This window comes from Neopsephotus bourkii, unplaced genomic scaffold (genome assembly GCF_033783945.1).
Source record: "Neopsephotus bourkii isolate Nb327-2 ecotype Australia unplaced genomic scaffold, CSIRO-AGI_Nbou_v1 NB_940, whole genome shotgun sequence".
Classification (NCBI taxonomy): Eukaryota; Metazoa; Chordata; class Aves; order Psittaciformes; family Psittacidae; genus Neopsephotus; species Neopsephotus bourkii.
Genome location: NW_026901434.1, coordinates 1,963,623 through 1,980,885, shown reverse-complemented (window position 1 = coordinate 1,980,885; position 17,263 = coordinate 1,963,623). Strand labels below are relative to the sequence as shown.

The 17,263-nt window shown below is 37.2% G+C and overlaps 1 protein-coding gene across 41 annotated transcripts in view; it reads right to left on the bottom strand.

The window, feature by feature from the left end:
* Positions 1-17,263, bottom strand: part of RBFOX1 (RNA binding fox-1 homolog 1) — a 1,299,775-nt gene that overhangs the window by 125,730 nt on the left and 1,156,782 nt on the right. For 40 of the 41 annotated variants that reach the window (XM_061358249.1, XM_061358247.1, XM_061358250.1 and 37 more), the window contains one exon: positions 5,653-5,895. The exons of the other annotated variant lie outside the window; for it this stretch is intronic. In XM_061358249.1, coding sequence (XP_061214233.1) covers positions 5,653-5,895 — 243 coding nt within the window. The remainder of the gene's footprint in view (positions 1-5,652; positions 5,896-17,263) is intronic. 41 annotated transcript variants of the gene reach the window in all.

Sequence of the window (17,263 nt, the reverse complement as noted above, 5' to 3'; positions counted from 1 at the left end):
TTAACACCAAGAAAATAAACCATCTAGTAGCAAACCATTAATCTCAAAGAATACAGAGATTTCAAGCTAAATCAGGGCAACTAACAACAGACACCTAGTGTCTAATGTATCAGTTATCTTCACAGAGAACTATCAAGTGCAGGGGGTGCCACAGGTGGCATTTTCATAGTAACCAAGCTGAAATTTCATTGTAACAGCATCTTCATCGTTCACAGACAGCCCACAGCTCTGCACTACACACCTTTTATAAGACTGCAGCAGAACTGCATCCAGGAATGACATGCTGGATGCTTATTCTGACCACCTTAGAAAAGCGGTATGCACCGAATCACCTAAACCCCTCCAAGTAAAGTGTATCTTCCCTCAGAGCACACAACTTATCTTTTCCGCTCCTGAAATCTGATGAAGTCAAAGCCCAAGGCAGAAATTCTGCACAATGACCTGTTTTGAGTTTATAGAGTTTTGCATTATAGTTTTCTCTAATGCAAAACTAGAATTAAATTTAGAGCAGAATATTTTCCATATAAATATACCCACAAAGCCACAGAGCATTATTAAGAGCATTATTACAAAGTCAGTTTTTACTATGCAATGATATTTACTTCCATTGTTCTTATAACACACTTAGAATAGGAACCACAAGCACAAATCAACTTTACTACTACCTGCTTTCTTATATATGCCCAGTTAATGCCCTTCATACTTATATCCTCATCTCCCACTGATATCAACAGAAGTTGTGCATGAAAAAACACACGTAAAAATTGAGAAATATTTACTCGCAGAACTATGTATGTACAATAAGTTTGCATATATACACACACACACACACATCCATAGGTAAAAGGTGTTTTCACATTTCCTAAAATGATCAAATACCTTACTTAAAAATATTTAACTATTCACTATAACACTCAAAACCACTCTGCAAAACCACCAGATGTGGTACTTTTACCATAACTTTGTAACACACTTTGTAACACACCCTTCTTGAAAGAATCAATTTACTATTCTTGTTAATGACTAAAAGCATGCTTGATGCATCAAGCATAGCCAAAAAGTCTACCAGCACTTAAATAACCCAGGACAGGCTGAGTATTGATTATGCATACACTCAGATGAACTACTTCCTTGATTAAAGTTAAACACATGGATCCAAAAAGATGAAAACCATATTATTCAGAGAAGACTTGAAGTAACTTCTGACAGTATTTTATTACATACAGATGATTTTATATTATTTTAGCTAAATCATCATGTCTTTAAACATTTACTTCTCTTTCATCCTGTTCATTTTCTCCTATTTCATAGCATCACAATACAAAATTAGCAATCCCTATACAATCTAAGTACCTCATGTCCAACACTTATCCTAACAGAATACTGTTTTACAATATTTTATCAAAATACTAGATTAAAAAAATTCATTAGGAAATACATATTTTGGAAGTAAAAGAGCATTTCGATTCCTACATCTTCACTGCTAAATGAATGTCCATTAAATTATATTTGAATTAGTTAAGCATACCATGCAGAAAAATAAAACCCTAAAAATATAAGAATATTCCGTACGCCTCAATTACAATTTTCAAAGTGCTTGTTAGCCAATTCGAGCAAAAGCAAGCAAGAAAATGTTCTTTCTTAACTGAAAAGAACTTTGGAATTAAACCACAAGAGAAATGTAAGGATAGTGGCATGGTTTTTCACAGGGTAGACTGTAATACTCAGCTTGCTTAGACCATACAGTATCAAGTTGCCCAAGCCAGCTGGAAGTGCACAGAAAGTCAGTGCTACAAATAACAAAAGCTACCCAGAGCATTACATTCAGACATTATGTTTTCTCCCTGGAGAAGCTCAAGGTATGAAAGGGTTTGTGCAATATTTTGTAATAAAAAGTAAAATCCAAGAGGAAAAAAAAATCCCTTCCTATTAAGCTCTCAACAAGTATGGACTGAATCAAAGAAAAGCATGCATTCTTTTCTGATGAGATCTGTCTGCTTTCATAGCATATAAAAAACATTGTATATTCTATAAGGCTGTATTCATTAATGTGCTTCACCAACTCAAAAGCCTGATTCAAGCACTGTCTTTTTGGCTTGGAAGTACTTTACACACATTTTGAAAGACTCTGAACGACCAAAGGCAACACAGGAAGCCCCTGCTAGAGCCTACAGATTCTACTTGTAAGGAAATCAAGTCTACAGACTATATTAATAGCACTCTACTGTGCACAAAATCACAATCCTGTAATAAGACTGATGATTGGAATCTTGTTCAATTTGCAGCAAACGGGAATACTGACAGTGGTTCCAGCTGCACCATAACCACAGTCTGTGTTGCAGTAAAGAACTGGAGAATTTACATGGAACCATTTGATTTTTATCTGTATTATTTGTATTTTTACTAGGGTTTTGGTCGCACTAGACCCAGTGTGAGCTCTAGCTTTACTGCATGATTCTTTCAGACAAGAAAAAAGAAACTGGGACAAAGAAAGCCAGGGCTTCTGCCTAGCCTCAGCCTGGATTAAGACCTTCATGAATGAGTTTAAGTAATTTCTAGTAGTGGTTCTACAAATTAGGTAACTGCCCTGTAGTTTGTTAACTTCATATTTCAAAAATCCAAGATCAATTTTTAATGGTATATCCAGCTTCACATTTATATAAATATGCATGTGAATAAGAAAATTTAGAAAAATTGATCTGGCTTCCAAAGCTTGTCTAATCTTATGTTATTCAGAACAGTATTCTTTTGTGAATTACTGATCATTTTATTATTCTGCTTTTAAATGCATGTAATACAGCTTACTGAAAGGAAACTGTAAATTTATCGGCACCCAGGACACTACCAAGTAAATGCCACTATGTCCCCATATCAGTTCCACTTAAAATTTTATAAGACTGGAAAACAACTATTTTCAAAGCTAGCAGGAACTTGAAAGAAACATGCCCCTTCGATGATAAAGACCACACAGAGTTACAGTGTTCACACAGTGCTGTTGAAGCTCTATTTCATAACATAAAAACTTATGTTATTTAACCTACAGAGATGTACACAGCTGGACCCTCCTAGTATTATGAAGTCCATGTCAGATCTACCTGGGATCCATCTGCATATACCTATTTAAAATGTCTCTACAGTGTGTTAAGTGCAATACTAATGAGACACAGCATAACGGATTTTAGATCTAGGTACCCCTAATTAAATTGTGCAAACAGTATTTGACTGTAAATTTGTAAAACAGACTGGTGAGAAATGTTAAATGTCAAGGCTACTTTAAACAACAGAGATCCATAAAGATACACTTCTTGTAAACTTATATTTTCAAAGCATTATTCTCCGGAGAAAGTATCCACAGCTTTTAATACAACATTGCAATTTAGAAAAAGTATCTTCTTAAAAAAAAACAAAACAAAACAATCTTTCTCAAAAATAATCTAAAGTCACAAGTAAGGAAACCTAATGCTTTATAAACTGCATGGAAGCTACTTCAAAAAGTTACGTGTGTTCCTCTGTAAGAAAGGAAACAGGAAGGCAGGAAAAGGATCCACAATAAAAGAGTAAATAACTATAGTATATTCCCCAAATACAAAAGGTCAGTGGAATTGAAGTGTTATGCTTCAGAGGATGGAAATTCACTCCAAGTAGAACTAGAAAGGAGACAGTGTATGACAGATAAAATACAAGTTGGGTAAGAGGCAGGCCAAAAGGAAAGAAGAGCAGACAGGAAAGAATATGAAAATAAGTACTATACTATTAGTATATCAGAAGCAGGAAGCTTTCAGGGGAATCACTGGATTTGCTAGAGCTGGGACTGAATAGAGCACTTGAAGATGATTCACGACAATCCAAATTATGTCTTTACATCTCCCTTTGTCATGGAAAATGTTGGAAAAACTCATACCTGACTTTTCTGATAAAGAAATGAACATTTCTTCAAGCTGCAAAATCCAAAGGGGTGAAGAGACAAAATAAATTGAAAGCAACAAATGATGAGGGATGGGTTCCTGTCCCACTCATGTTGACAGGTGTTTTACCATTGGTTTTAGCACTGACAGGCTTTTACCTCAGAACTGAACAGCAAAGGGACAAACAGACCAACAGCTTAAAAAAACGACAATGCTGAGCTGGGCATCACAGTGGTCACAAGAGCAATCAAAATAGTAGAATAGAAAAAGAATGAGATTAGGACAGCAAGAAACACAATATCCAATAAACAATTTCTTCTTGAGTATCTTTTCCACTTGGAGTTCCTCCTCAGAACCAATGACAGTGGCATAGCAGGAATTTGACAACAATCAAAAATTATCATGGAAGAAAACCTAAAAAGATGGAATGAACCAGGAAGTTAGCTTAGCAAACAGATGAATAAGAGGGAACACCTCAAAGAATACTACGAGATATAAGTAAACAGGATGCTCTTCAAACTAAGTTTTCTTATACTAGAACAAATGGAGAATCTGAGCAATAAAAATTTACCAAGTCAGAAAGACTGAAACATTTTACTGCATAAGCCACAAAACTGTGTCATTAATTTACAAGCACATCTCTGTGATAATAGCAAGGAATATTATCTTGCGCTTTTGCTATTGCTTTTCTTTCTTGTTTATACCCATATAAAAAAATTAGTGACATAGCAATAAACATAGACCTTCAGAACAACTGATTTAAGGGAACATGCCTTCCCCTTCCTCTTGTTCTAATGCATGAAACGTTTTAGGTTGAGATATTCCATGGGAGGCAAGATGAGGAATGGAGCATGGCTGCAGCAAGCCTGTGGACAGCTAGTAGAGATGTCCAAGAACATGCTCAGATTGCAGGGTGCTGCCTGTTCTGTGCTAGACCTTACACATGTAACACAGGTGGTGATGGCTCAGAAAGCTGCCAGCTGTTGGCACTGATATATTTGGTCCCAATCTAGAATTAAGACAGAAGCACTAAACTATCAATGTGTGAAATGTCTGACTTAAATTACAAGGTAGGGCCATCCAAAGACTCTCTTGCATAATTCATGACACTTCAGAACTTCACATATAAATCAAATACAAGGAAAGTCTATAATTTCTGTTCTGTTGAGCACAGATCCATGCACAATTTTCGTAATGGTTGCACAAACAAGCTCTCTAAAAAATACAGTATTACGGACATGATCTTCACAATGCTCATTCACACAGTTCCACAAGTAATTTTAGCACAATACCTTTAAATGGACTTTTCTACGAAAAACTACTCATAAGTCTCAAGGATACAGAGGTCACTAAAAATTACAAAATTAGTCTGGCTTGAGGGTGTGTGTTTGTGTTTTCCAAATGAATGATTACAAACACTCTTTTGCAATTTTTTTCCATTTCGGACTTAGTCAAATTTTATTCTATGATCCATGGGCTTGCTATTAATCATTTCATCTGTCTAACACCATAGAAAAAGAAACTACAGACTCTGCAAAGCTTCCATGCTTCCTAAGAGGCTCCAAAACCATCAAAGTTATGTTCTCCAAGCTCAACGATAAACTTGGACCTATTTTCAACCTTGAAATGTTGAGTAAGTCTGATACAAATTAAGTGCAAAACTGTTCAGTGTTGCGTAAGAATTAATGCTATCAATAAAAACACATGTAAGTGGAAACATACTGCTTCAGAAATAACCTTGACTTACTGTGGCTGTGCCGGAGACAGTTTGTGCATTTGTGTCAGCTGCACTCTGTTCGGAGTGTGTCTGAGCAGAAGGGTACATGTTTAACGTGTGCTCTGGAACAGTGGTTTGGCCTGTGTAGTCTGGAGCTGGATGAGGATGTGGGGCTGTGTATTCTGCAGGGATACCATTCTGAGGTGGCGCAAACTGGGCTGAGGCATAAGGCTGTGCCATTGTGTCAGGAGGTGCTGTAGCTTCCTGATTACCCTGTAAAAATCAAAGGAAAAAAAGGAAGAAGAAATGTGACGTGAGATAAAATAAGCTATTATCCTGCACAGGTAACACAGAAAGTGATGGCAGTGTTCTGTTAAGACTGTTGGCCTGAAAAGGGCACAATGGTTGTTCCTTGAAGAGAAAATTTCTTATCTGAATTAAATCCACTTTGCTAACCCTATTAAATCTCATTATATTTAGACAAAAAAAATCTGCTGTTCTCTGGATAATTGTAGACTATTCTTCAACTAGGAAAGGTCAATGCCTCAACTCGGACAATGAAGAGCAACAAAGCTTGGTTTATTCCAGAGGATACAGAGTACAACTGCCAATGCAGGACTCTGACAGGCTAGCCCATAGTGTGCGATCCATCCTGACTTACCATCTGCATAACACAATACATACAATCTACACATAGAGCAGGATCTGGATGCATACTGTTAACATAACTGTATACTGAAAATAATTATATGAAATAATGTTCTATGAGATATTTAGAAATACTCTCATGTACACTGTATTGAACAACTGCATGCTACAAACACAAAAAAAGATATCCAATCAAAATATTAAACATTTGAATCTAAAAATGCATCAGAGATAAAAGATTTAAATTAAGATAAAAATCTTTAAAGAAAATTTCTATGTTGCAGGCTGTCAATAGAAATAGATTTAAAAGTTTTAAAAGCTTTAAATATGAAGACAATTGTATTTCATTTGCATATTGCAATTAAATGCCTTCATCTTTTTTTAGGTAGACCTATCTTTCTGTCTGATGGATAGTTGAGCATGTTCATTTATCAGTCAGTGACTTCTGACTCAGTGCTCTGCTTATACCACACAGTAACTTTAGGGGAAGAAACATATACAATAGTCTTTCAGAAACTTTATAAAAGATGTCCAAAACATGATGCTATAGATGACACAGCATTAGAGGCCATTAATACAGGGACAACCTAAAACTCAAGATGAGCTGGTACGCAAGATAAAATTTTCCCTCTAAATATCAAGCAGTGTAAAAATGAATATTTGAGTAAGAGTTCAATTATTTTTTAAAATACTATGTTATTATTCCAACAAAGCATGCACAAGTACTTGAACAGGACTACTGTAAGGATTTTGCTTATTTGTACTCATCAGAACTTGATTTCCTCATTTCAAAATAGGCTGGCTAAATAAAAGACATTCTTTTACATTTCATATTTAAGAACATTTTCAGCCAATTTCAAGTAATTCAGACATCAGTTCTCTGACGTGACTGGTCCTAAAGTCAAGAGCTTTTAAGAATTTGCAAAATCACAGCACAGGAATACAGCTTTGTACATGGCAGATTTAGAAGGGAGAAATAAATTTTCCTTTGCAAAGGCATTTAGCGTGCCCTAAAAAATTAAAACTTTATATCAGCAACCAAACCCTCCCTAATTTTATTACTATCTTTGCTGCTATTTCAGTGTTTGGTCTTGAGCAAGTAGTTTACTTTGCTTTATTCAACCATCTTTAAAATGAAAACAGTGACATTTACCTCCTTCACAGGGTTAAGTCACTAAGGTTCATTTGCATACATCTACAAGCATTTCAAGGTTAATGCTACACTGAAAATTGCCCTTTTTAGCTTTCAGTGGAGGTCAAAAAACTCTTGTAAACGTATACTTATACCCCCTTATATTAAAATGACAAGGTCCCTTTTCTTGTTTCTTTTACCTAACATTTTCACTATTAAAAAAAAAAAAGAAAATCCAGATGAAGTTAAACCCAGCAATGACTGGATTACACAAGAGACATTTATTAAATGTTAAAGAAGTATTTTTAAAACTTGTGAAGAAGGCAAGTGACCTTAAATTTTTTAATCAACTGTTTCAGGAATGACTTCAGCAAGTAGTAAGAATGAACAACAGCAGGCCAAACTTCTGCCTATATAAGCATTTTCACTGTGCTGGCTTTGAAACATGGTAGCTGATAACTGCTGGTCCTTAAGCTATCCCTTCATGTCAAATGTTAAACACCCCATTAGAGTTAGCAGCTGTTAAAAAAAGAACAGTAATGGCAACAAAGGAACCAAGGGCTAATGTCCAGGTGCCCTTGATCTAAAGGTTTTTATACTACTCAAGTCCTAAACCAGATGTTGCTGAGCCCCCTACTGTTTCTCATTAACCTTGACAGCAGTTCCATGAGACCCTAATTAGTATTCAAAGCATTCACACTCAGTGCTAATTACAGCTAATATTTAATTAAGAGGGTTGAACTTCTATATTAGTTTTACCAGCAAACTCCAAACAATTCACTTCTTAGATTTATCGTGAAAGGGCAAACTGTGCTGGCAGTTCCAGCACCTTCACAGTGCTGAGACTCTTCTGCCTCTTTTGTTAGACTTGTTGAGGTCTGGATCACTTATTATTACCTGAGATCTCATTAATAAGTCAATAGTGAAGGGCCAGGGGTTGGTTTGGTTTTGTCTGGATTTTGGTTTGGTTTGGTTTGTTTGTTTGCTTTATATATATGCAACTTCTAGGTACTTTGGGATTTACAGCCTTGCCATTAAACAAGCACATAAACCTCACCATTTTTAACATACAAAACTGGCATGCAAGATCTCTACTTGCATTGCATGGTCATTAAATTCTCTGCTTTTTTTGGGGGGGGGGGAGAGGTGGGAGGAAAGGATAGAAACACAAAATTATACTTGCACACTCTACTGCGGGCCTCAAGTTTAAAATGATAACAACAACAAATCTGAGTTGTTAATCTCTTAAAATCAGTGTCTATTGTAGCCTTTCTTTGCCTTTAAAAACCTGCGTGAATTTATAATTCACAATTAATTAAATAAACACAGTATTACAATGAAGTATAAAAGCATGTATGTATAAACATTTTTTCTACTACTTACATGGGTATCAAGCCAATAGCTTATTGTTGAGAATATGAATTTATTTCAAGAACAATGCAGTGTCAGCTAGATACACATTTGTATATACATGTGGTTGATGGAAAACCCAGACTACACACCAGTCAGATACATTTGAGTACATTTTAAAGAATCTTTAAATATAATACCTAAAATGTCCCTTTGTGTTCCTTAAAATTCAGTGATCTTAAACAAATAAATGGAATGATAGATTGAATGCATTAACACGAAAATACCAAACAGCCCTAAAATCAACAGGAAATACTGAGGTTAAATTAGCCTATGAACTCAGGTATCAGAGTAATCTCCAAACTGTGGGCGACAGTATACAGACATGAGAAGCTAAACAGAAGTTGCCCCTTCAGACTCAGTTTCAAGTATCTTTAAGATTAAACGATCCCTTAATGCTCACTTTGTGCATTTAAAAAAAAAAAAAAAAAAGTAGCTGTTGGCAACAGAAAGAAGAACAAAGGATGGCAGACAGTCAGGCTCTGCTAAATGTTCTGGCCCGAGTTTTAATGAAAACCACATTTCAACTGAAAAATATGCTTTACGTGGCAGTGTATAAAATCCGATTTATTGCTTTCTGGTTAAATGTTGAACTCTAAAGAACAAAACGAGAAAAGATTCCAACGATGCAGGTAAGTGAAGCCGCTCCTATTCCATATATATTAACTCTACTCGAAGAAAAGCTTAGAATTTAAAAAATGCTCCTAGTATCTCAGATCTCAACATGCCTTTTCAGCATCTTCTGCTCTGAAAGGATTTCATAATTAAGAAACACATGAAAAGTGTCAAAACATAATAAAGCAAGCTTGTTGTATTTGTACACAAAAGACAGAGCACAGAAAACATTACTTATGCAGTGTTCCACATTTGCAGCATAAAAACCTATTCAATGAAAACCTTTCTGCTTGCCTGCATTTTAAAGTCTAACTAACAGTTTATTGTTTGTTTTAGTCTATTTTCTGTTTGGTGCACTCTGTTTCTTTGGCAAGAGATATTTCACATTTAGAGAAAGCCTCTCATAGTGTAGTTAAATGAGCCAAACTGCATCATATCCTTAGGGCACGGAAACAAGAAAAATGCAGCATTGCTCTGTAAACCTGCTGGTTATAAGAATGGCTCCGTTAGATATATCAAGCATAGCAGATATATAATCACCGCCATTGTTTGCTCTCCTTCAGACTTAAGCAATAAAACATGTATTAGAAGACTTGCATGCAGTGGTGCAGCTGGTTACGAGAAATGCCCTGGCTTGACTAAAAACATGAGTTTCAAGTGAAAATAAAAGTGAAAATACCTGCTGTACCATCCTGCTCCCTTTATTCTCCATAAACTTAGCAGCTGCTCTAGTCCCAGGCCATACAGCATCTGCCCAAAGCAAGCATCAATTACAGATGAGGGCGTGTGAGCAATGCAATGTGTGCCTGAGTGTGGATGATAGGGGTGTCGAAGGAGGGGGAGCTAATGCCGGGCTTACTGACCTCCCTCTCAACATCTGACTGCTCCCAAAACCTAATCCAGATGGGAATCTTTCAGTTTGCTGGGCCTCGCCCCATCAATCACAGCAGGCCACTCCTCTGTCTCCTGCTACTAGTTATAGAGTGCACCACTGAGCAGATGATTACACAAGGAAGAAAAAACACAGCTTGACTACATTAATACCTGTTTAAAAACATCAGAAATGCTATTATGTAGATGCCAGAAGCTGAACATTTTTGCTTTAAAATTAAGACAGCTATATTCAAAGTTACAACCCCTGCTAAACAGCCAGTGCTTTGGCTTTTTGATAGCCACAATGTACAGCAACATGTGTGCGTTTCTATGTGATTAATTCATCTGACATGTGGTAGAGAAAATACCAATAAGTTTTCTATTTTAAAACTGCTGAACTCTACAAGTAAACCATCAATATTGAACTAGCCTGGTTTAGATTAAATGTACTTTATCCTTCCATACAAATGAAATATTGTTTCCTTTTTTGTTTCATTTCATGACATCCCTCTTGCTTAGCAGGGAAATATTTCAGAAATGCTTCCAAGGCTTACTTCTGTGAGACACTTTAAGCAGCTCCCTTTAAGCAACACTTCACTATTAAAGGAACTTTCCTAGATGCTCTGGAGGTAGTTCTGAAATGATTAAACTTCTAACTCACATAACAAACAAACAACAAAAACCAAAATACCCCAAACACAAAACAAAAATCCCCAAACCAACCACCTAAGATACAAACAGCACCTAAGCATACACATTTATTGCCACTCTGTCATGGTCTGCCTACAGACGCAAGAATTCAGAAACAGGGCAGTCATGTAACATGGGAATTATTCTTGCAAATGTTCAAATTCTAAGGGCTGGTCAGAATAGCAGATAAATAGCCATCAATTCATCATTAAACTTATATTCCAGCTGAAATTTATTGGATTTCTTTAAAGTGGCAGTGTAATTCTTCCAGATTTGTTGCTGGCACTCCCCAGTTAATGATAATAAAAACAGCCACTTCAAATTTTTCAGAAGGAATCAGACATCCAGCCATAGTGGACCAATAATCACAACTGACTGACTCTGCGAGCTTTTTCTGTTGTAGCTTAATTATCTGACCAGGCCACTTGACTCAGATCATTTGATCTGCAATCATACAAAATGAATTCTCCAGCCACAGCCCTTTTTTGGGAGGTTCAGTACAAAGCCAAATTCATATTTCATTTAAAAAACAATCTCCTCCCAAAGGTTATCCTCAAAACTCTGAACGATAAATCAAAATAATTGCTTTTTCAGAAAGTAAAGGGGAAAAAGCTAGTAGTAAGCTTTACAAGAAAGTGCCATCCCTTTACTCCCATTACAAGGAAACTTTTACTTATTTTGGTCTTTTTCACATATATTGTATTCCAGTAAAAGCCTTTGCTCTTGCTACTGTTACATATACATCTGAAGATGGAATGTTAATTTTTGTGTCAGTGCCTGAAGTATGGAACAGACAAACTAATGAAACATTACAACACCTTCCCAAGTAAGAAGTTTATATACATTTACTTACATTTAACAGAAGGAGACAAGTAACTTACCAAAACCCAGGTCCTAGTCTGAATTCCTGCCCACATTCATGACCACATAGCATTATGGATTTACAGATACATTCAAAGAAAGCATTCCCTCTGACACCTCCATTTCCAGTTGTCACTGCTGAAACTTTCTAACACTTTCATGATGCTGTGATATATTAATCTAGCTTTCCTTGTCCTACATGGCCATTCTTTCTCCTGCTATTTCCAATGGCCTAAATGGACATGACTGTCACACTGCTTTGTTTTGCTTCCACATTACCCTTTTTCTTTTTAAACTTAAGTTTTCTGCATGTCCCACATTTTCTCCAGCTCTGACTCTTAAGTATTTTATAATGGTCATCTCAACTGCAGCTCAATCTTCTATTCCATCAACCAAGTATTTTCCTTTTCTAAAGACATGGAAAGGTTTTTCCATCACATTCTGAAAACATGAGCCATCAAAATTGCCTGAAGACCTATATAGCAAGAGAATCTTGTTAAATACCTCATCCCTGGAACTGTTCAAGGCCAGGTTGGACAAGGCTTTAAGCAACCTGGTCTAGTGGAAGGTGTCCTTGCCCATGGCAGGGGGTTGGAACTGGATGACCTTCAAGGTCCCTTCCAAACCAAACTATTCTGTCATTCTATGATTCTGTGAATATGCAGCATTCAGAAAACATTTCCGAACTGGAGAGGTCAGTGGATCTGTTGCTAAGGCATCTAGACAGCAGAGGACATGGCATATGAGGAGAGGCTGCGGGAGCTGGTTTAGCATAGCCTGCAGAACAGAGGGCTAGCAGACAACTCTGTTGCATCTCCACCAACTTGAAGAATGGTTACAGAGACAGAAGCAGATCTTTCCCAGAGGTACACAGTGGAAGAGCAAGAAGCAACAGTCGAAAGTGGCAGAAAGATAAATTCTGGTTGGCTATAAAGAATAAAATAATGACTATAAGGGAAGTTCAGCACAGGAACTTGCTGTTCAGAATGGCTGTGGCATCTTCGGAGACTTTGAAAACTCAACTGGACAAGCTACAGTCTTGTGTAGCTACCCCTGATTAAAAAAGGATGCTGGGATTAGATGGCCTCTGAAGTTCTTGTCCAACCTAAATTATTCTTTACTCCATGTGGTTTCGACAATAACAGAAAAGCTTCAAAATGGATTTTATATGTTTATCCTACATGATCACTTTCCTTGTACAGGACTTACAAGAAAGAGACCAGCTACAAATTCTAGCCTGCTTTCTCTCCTTAAGAGACGGCATCTTGGTTCTTTGAGATGAATCTGGAACACTTGCTTAGAATAATGTATTTACATTTGTTCAATCCATGGCGAGAGCAGTATGGAAGTAGCAATCACTATAGTACATGCAAGACATGAACAGTTTAACAAACACTGCAAATTAATGTTGTGAACTTTGACATGACTTAATTTTCTCCAAACTGCCACCATTTTCATCATAATAGAGCAACACTGCCTTGACAACTCCATCCCCACAGAAAGGAGCATTTTTCTCTTCCTTCTCCATCATCTCTAAAACAGTAACTACTCCAGGCATGTAACATTTCTAACTTTATCTGCAATGTTTCTACTGAAATGGAATTTTATCCTATTTCATATATTACTTCACTGAAACTCACTGCCACCTCCTAGAGCTGAACTGTAGTAAAGCTAGCATGTCCATTTCAACAAGAAAGGGGCTGAAAAAGCAAGTTTATTTTTTTTGGTACTGCAATACTGATTAAAGATCTGGGTTTTTTAAAGCTGGATCAGTTCCCAAATAAGTTCATAAGCAACTGTAATAACAGAAGTGAGATGTTAATGCTCCAAATAAACAATGGCCGTTGGAGAAAGAAGACAAAGCAGCAGGCATATATTACGCTATACTGACACAACAGATTCTATCCTGAGAAACCATTTCTTAAAACTTTTAAGTCTTCAATTTGCAAGAATTAATGCAACAAACACAGAGGTAAATTACAGGTCTTTTTAGGAAACAGTAAAAACATCAATCTCTTCGTATCATCTAGCTCACGCAGACTTAACAGCTACCACAACTAATGTGCATGAGAGGAAAGAAAATGTGTACTACAAACCATGTAGCCTGTATATCTGCAAAGCAAGAACCACTGGGCCTTCTTTTATAACTACAAACAAAAATATGATTCATACCTCAAGCAGTAGAAGCAGCAGATGTGTTGGCCAGACTTTTCTACAAGGATGTATTAGCGCTTCTGCAAAGCCAGCCCAGGTGATAAACCATGCTGATCTTGACACAACCCTGCTTTCTAAGCCTTTTTTTTTTACACTCCACTGAGACTATTCCTACCTTGTAACTTACATACAAGTATTTCCAGAATTCGAGTTCAAAAACCATCTCTAAATCCCACCTTATTAGTCAAGGATTGAACACTGCAAAAGATTAGAGTCTGAAGAGAGGAACTAACAGCAGTCAAATCTAGCTGCACGTGTATGGTTTTCAACAGGTAATTTCTAGAAAACTGAGAAATTCTTGTAACATAGCTAAAATAATTAATTTAAGATTTATTGTAAGTAAAATTCAACATCTCGATTGCAATTTACACACAAAAAACCCAAACAAAAAAACAAAACAAACCCAAACCACCTAACCCTAACTGAATTTCTCAGGAGACTGGGTTTAAATACAGCTGTGTTTTTCACATCTGTCTAAATCAGGCAACTTAACCTAGCTGAGGCTAATAGTTACACAAAGTATTTCCCAATTTACAGATGCTGCCTCATCCAGAATATATTAAATCTTCTCTTTCTTCTATATTAAAACTTCTTTTTCAGTTGGTTTCCTAATGGACATACCATAAAAATACAGCAATGTATTTACAAACTTTGTTCGCTACTGGAAGTGGTGAACCTAATAGTCATGTGCAGGCACAACATGTTTGAAGGCCATCAGGTCTGGAGAAACTGTATCACCACTTCAGGTGTACCTAATTAGTTAATTTTTATGTACAAGCAAGTGATTTTACATTAAACAAACAAACAGCCAACCTCCCCTCCCCCCCCCCCAAAAAACACAAAAAAACCCTAGGCAGAATAAGTGGTGCATATCACAAGTATTACATACAGAAAATAATGAAAACAGAACTGTGAACAGGCAGTGTTTCACTATGCAGCCCAGCAGACTTGTCTGCTTCACAGAAGCATCACTGAAGTTACTACATCAAGATGCAGCTTGCTCTGGGTATTCAGATTTGTAGCAAAACAAGGCTACATGGACAGAAGAAGACTGAGGGGCAGCAGCAGTTATTTGAGTGCAAACTGGCATGTCATCTCTTTGAATGCCCTATTTTGACCAGGGACAGAATCTTTTACTGATGAGCAGTGATTTAGCCTCAGAAAGGAAAGGGCATGTTTCTCTTCATAATCCCTCATGCTGAATCATTTTCTAAGGCAATACCACAATAATCACAGTTCATCCATTATATGTGAAGCAGGTCCAAGTTTCAGCATCATAAATGGGAGGATCATTACTGAAATAAAACAAGGAGCACAGCCAGCTAGTAAAGGGAAATTAAAATGTAATGCCATAAGTTGTCTAAAGCAGTAAAGCTGACTGAAGATCATACCTCCTTTGTTTGCAAACACTGAAGTATTGAGAGCTGCTTTGTAAGCCAGTTCACTTGAACCAGACAGGTTAAGCAATAACTACCGTAAAAGTGTCTCAAATGAACTAATGGGAGTTGCTTTGTTTTACTTCGTTTAAGTCAGGTAAATTTAAGAGTTTGATTTATGTGGTAAGCTCCATAAAGACAATGATGCAACTGAGTTTAGGAATTTGGAGAAAGATAAACAGCAGAATTTAAAAAACTGGACTTCAGGAAAAGACTTCAGCTTATACAGGGAATTGTTAGGAATCCCTGAGGTTCACCCATGACAGGAAACTGTCCAAGGTAGCTAACTGATTAAGCCATTGTTTAAAGAGAAATTCAGAGTGTAGGAACAAACCATCCATTAAGAAAAATACTTAACAGAAAGCACACATGGTTAAGCAGGAAGCTTTGCAATGAAGACAAACACAAAAAGAGAGCATACAAACAACGGAATCAAGGCTTGGCAACAAAAGAGAAGTACAGAAGTATTGCTCAGATGCTTGAGGACAAAATCACGAATGCTTTTTGGTCCAGCCTAGCTGGAACTGAGACTAATGAAGACATTAAAGGTGACAGGAAAGGATTCTACATACCAGGTCTGCTTGTGGCAAAAGATAGTTCAAGGGATGAACTTTGGTGCAGGGAGGAGACAGCCTTGTGATGAAAAAGTCGTCATGTCTTTACTGTTTTAGGTAAAGTGTAAATCATTGCACCCAATACAAGGCCAGTATGAGTAGGGAAGGAGAGGGACATTGAACAATGGAGATTCAACAGATTAGGAATTATTTAGTGAAGCTGGGTGTATTTACATACTTCAAGTCTTAAGGCACTCAAGAGAATGTGTGGAAGGAGTAGAACACTGATCATGGGCCAATGTCTAGAACACCATGAAGATTTATGCCAATAGGGGAAGGCTAGATGGCTCTAAAAAGCTAACATTACTCCTGTCTTTTAGAAAAGCAAGGAGGGTGATTCAAGGAACCACATTCAATGAACCACTTCAAGGACCACTCAGCCCCATCCCAGGCCCTGGAAAAACCATACAGCACATACTTCTGGAATCCATGTCCAAGCACACAGAGACTTATGTAAAACAGGGATTGATCAACCTGGTTGCTTTTAAAAAACAAAACTGTTCCAGAGTTTGAGGATTCCAGGTTGAGATAAAGGCAACACAATAAAGAATCATAACTACTTTATAAATACAGGGGTATAGAGGTAACAAAAGATACAGTAAAGGATATCTTTGATGTTTGGTTATCTTACCACCCCCAAGGACCATGTAATGACGATCAGGAAACCAGCTCGGAGAAACATCACTGCACTGCAAGGTGGAAGGCTCAACTTTAGCAGGTGTCCCCCCAGGGGGAACGTTGGCCTGGTTGGTATGAGGTTCTGCCTCCCTGCATTGCCTGAGGCTCAGGCTTTTATATTAGCAAAAATGCACACTCATTCTGATGTAGGGGGCCAGCGTACATTGGAATAAGTGGCCAGCTATATCTAGAAAGGTCTCCAAGGGTCAGGACTTTTCTGGGGAGGAGCCAAAGCTGGACCTTCTGGGGAGGAGCAACCACAAACAGCACTTTTCTACTTTTGTGTGCTTCACCACGGACCATTATCTACTGTCACTGACACAAAAAACAATTGGTTACATAGAGAGAGTTAAAGCACCAGAGAGAATTTACCTTTACTTCAATAAAGTTTTTGATGTTGTGCCCCACAGCATTGCTGGTTGAGAGGTGAGGAAGGGCTGGGCTGTCAGATGGGTTGAAAATTGGCTGAA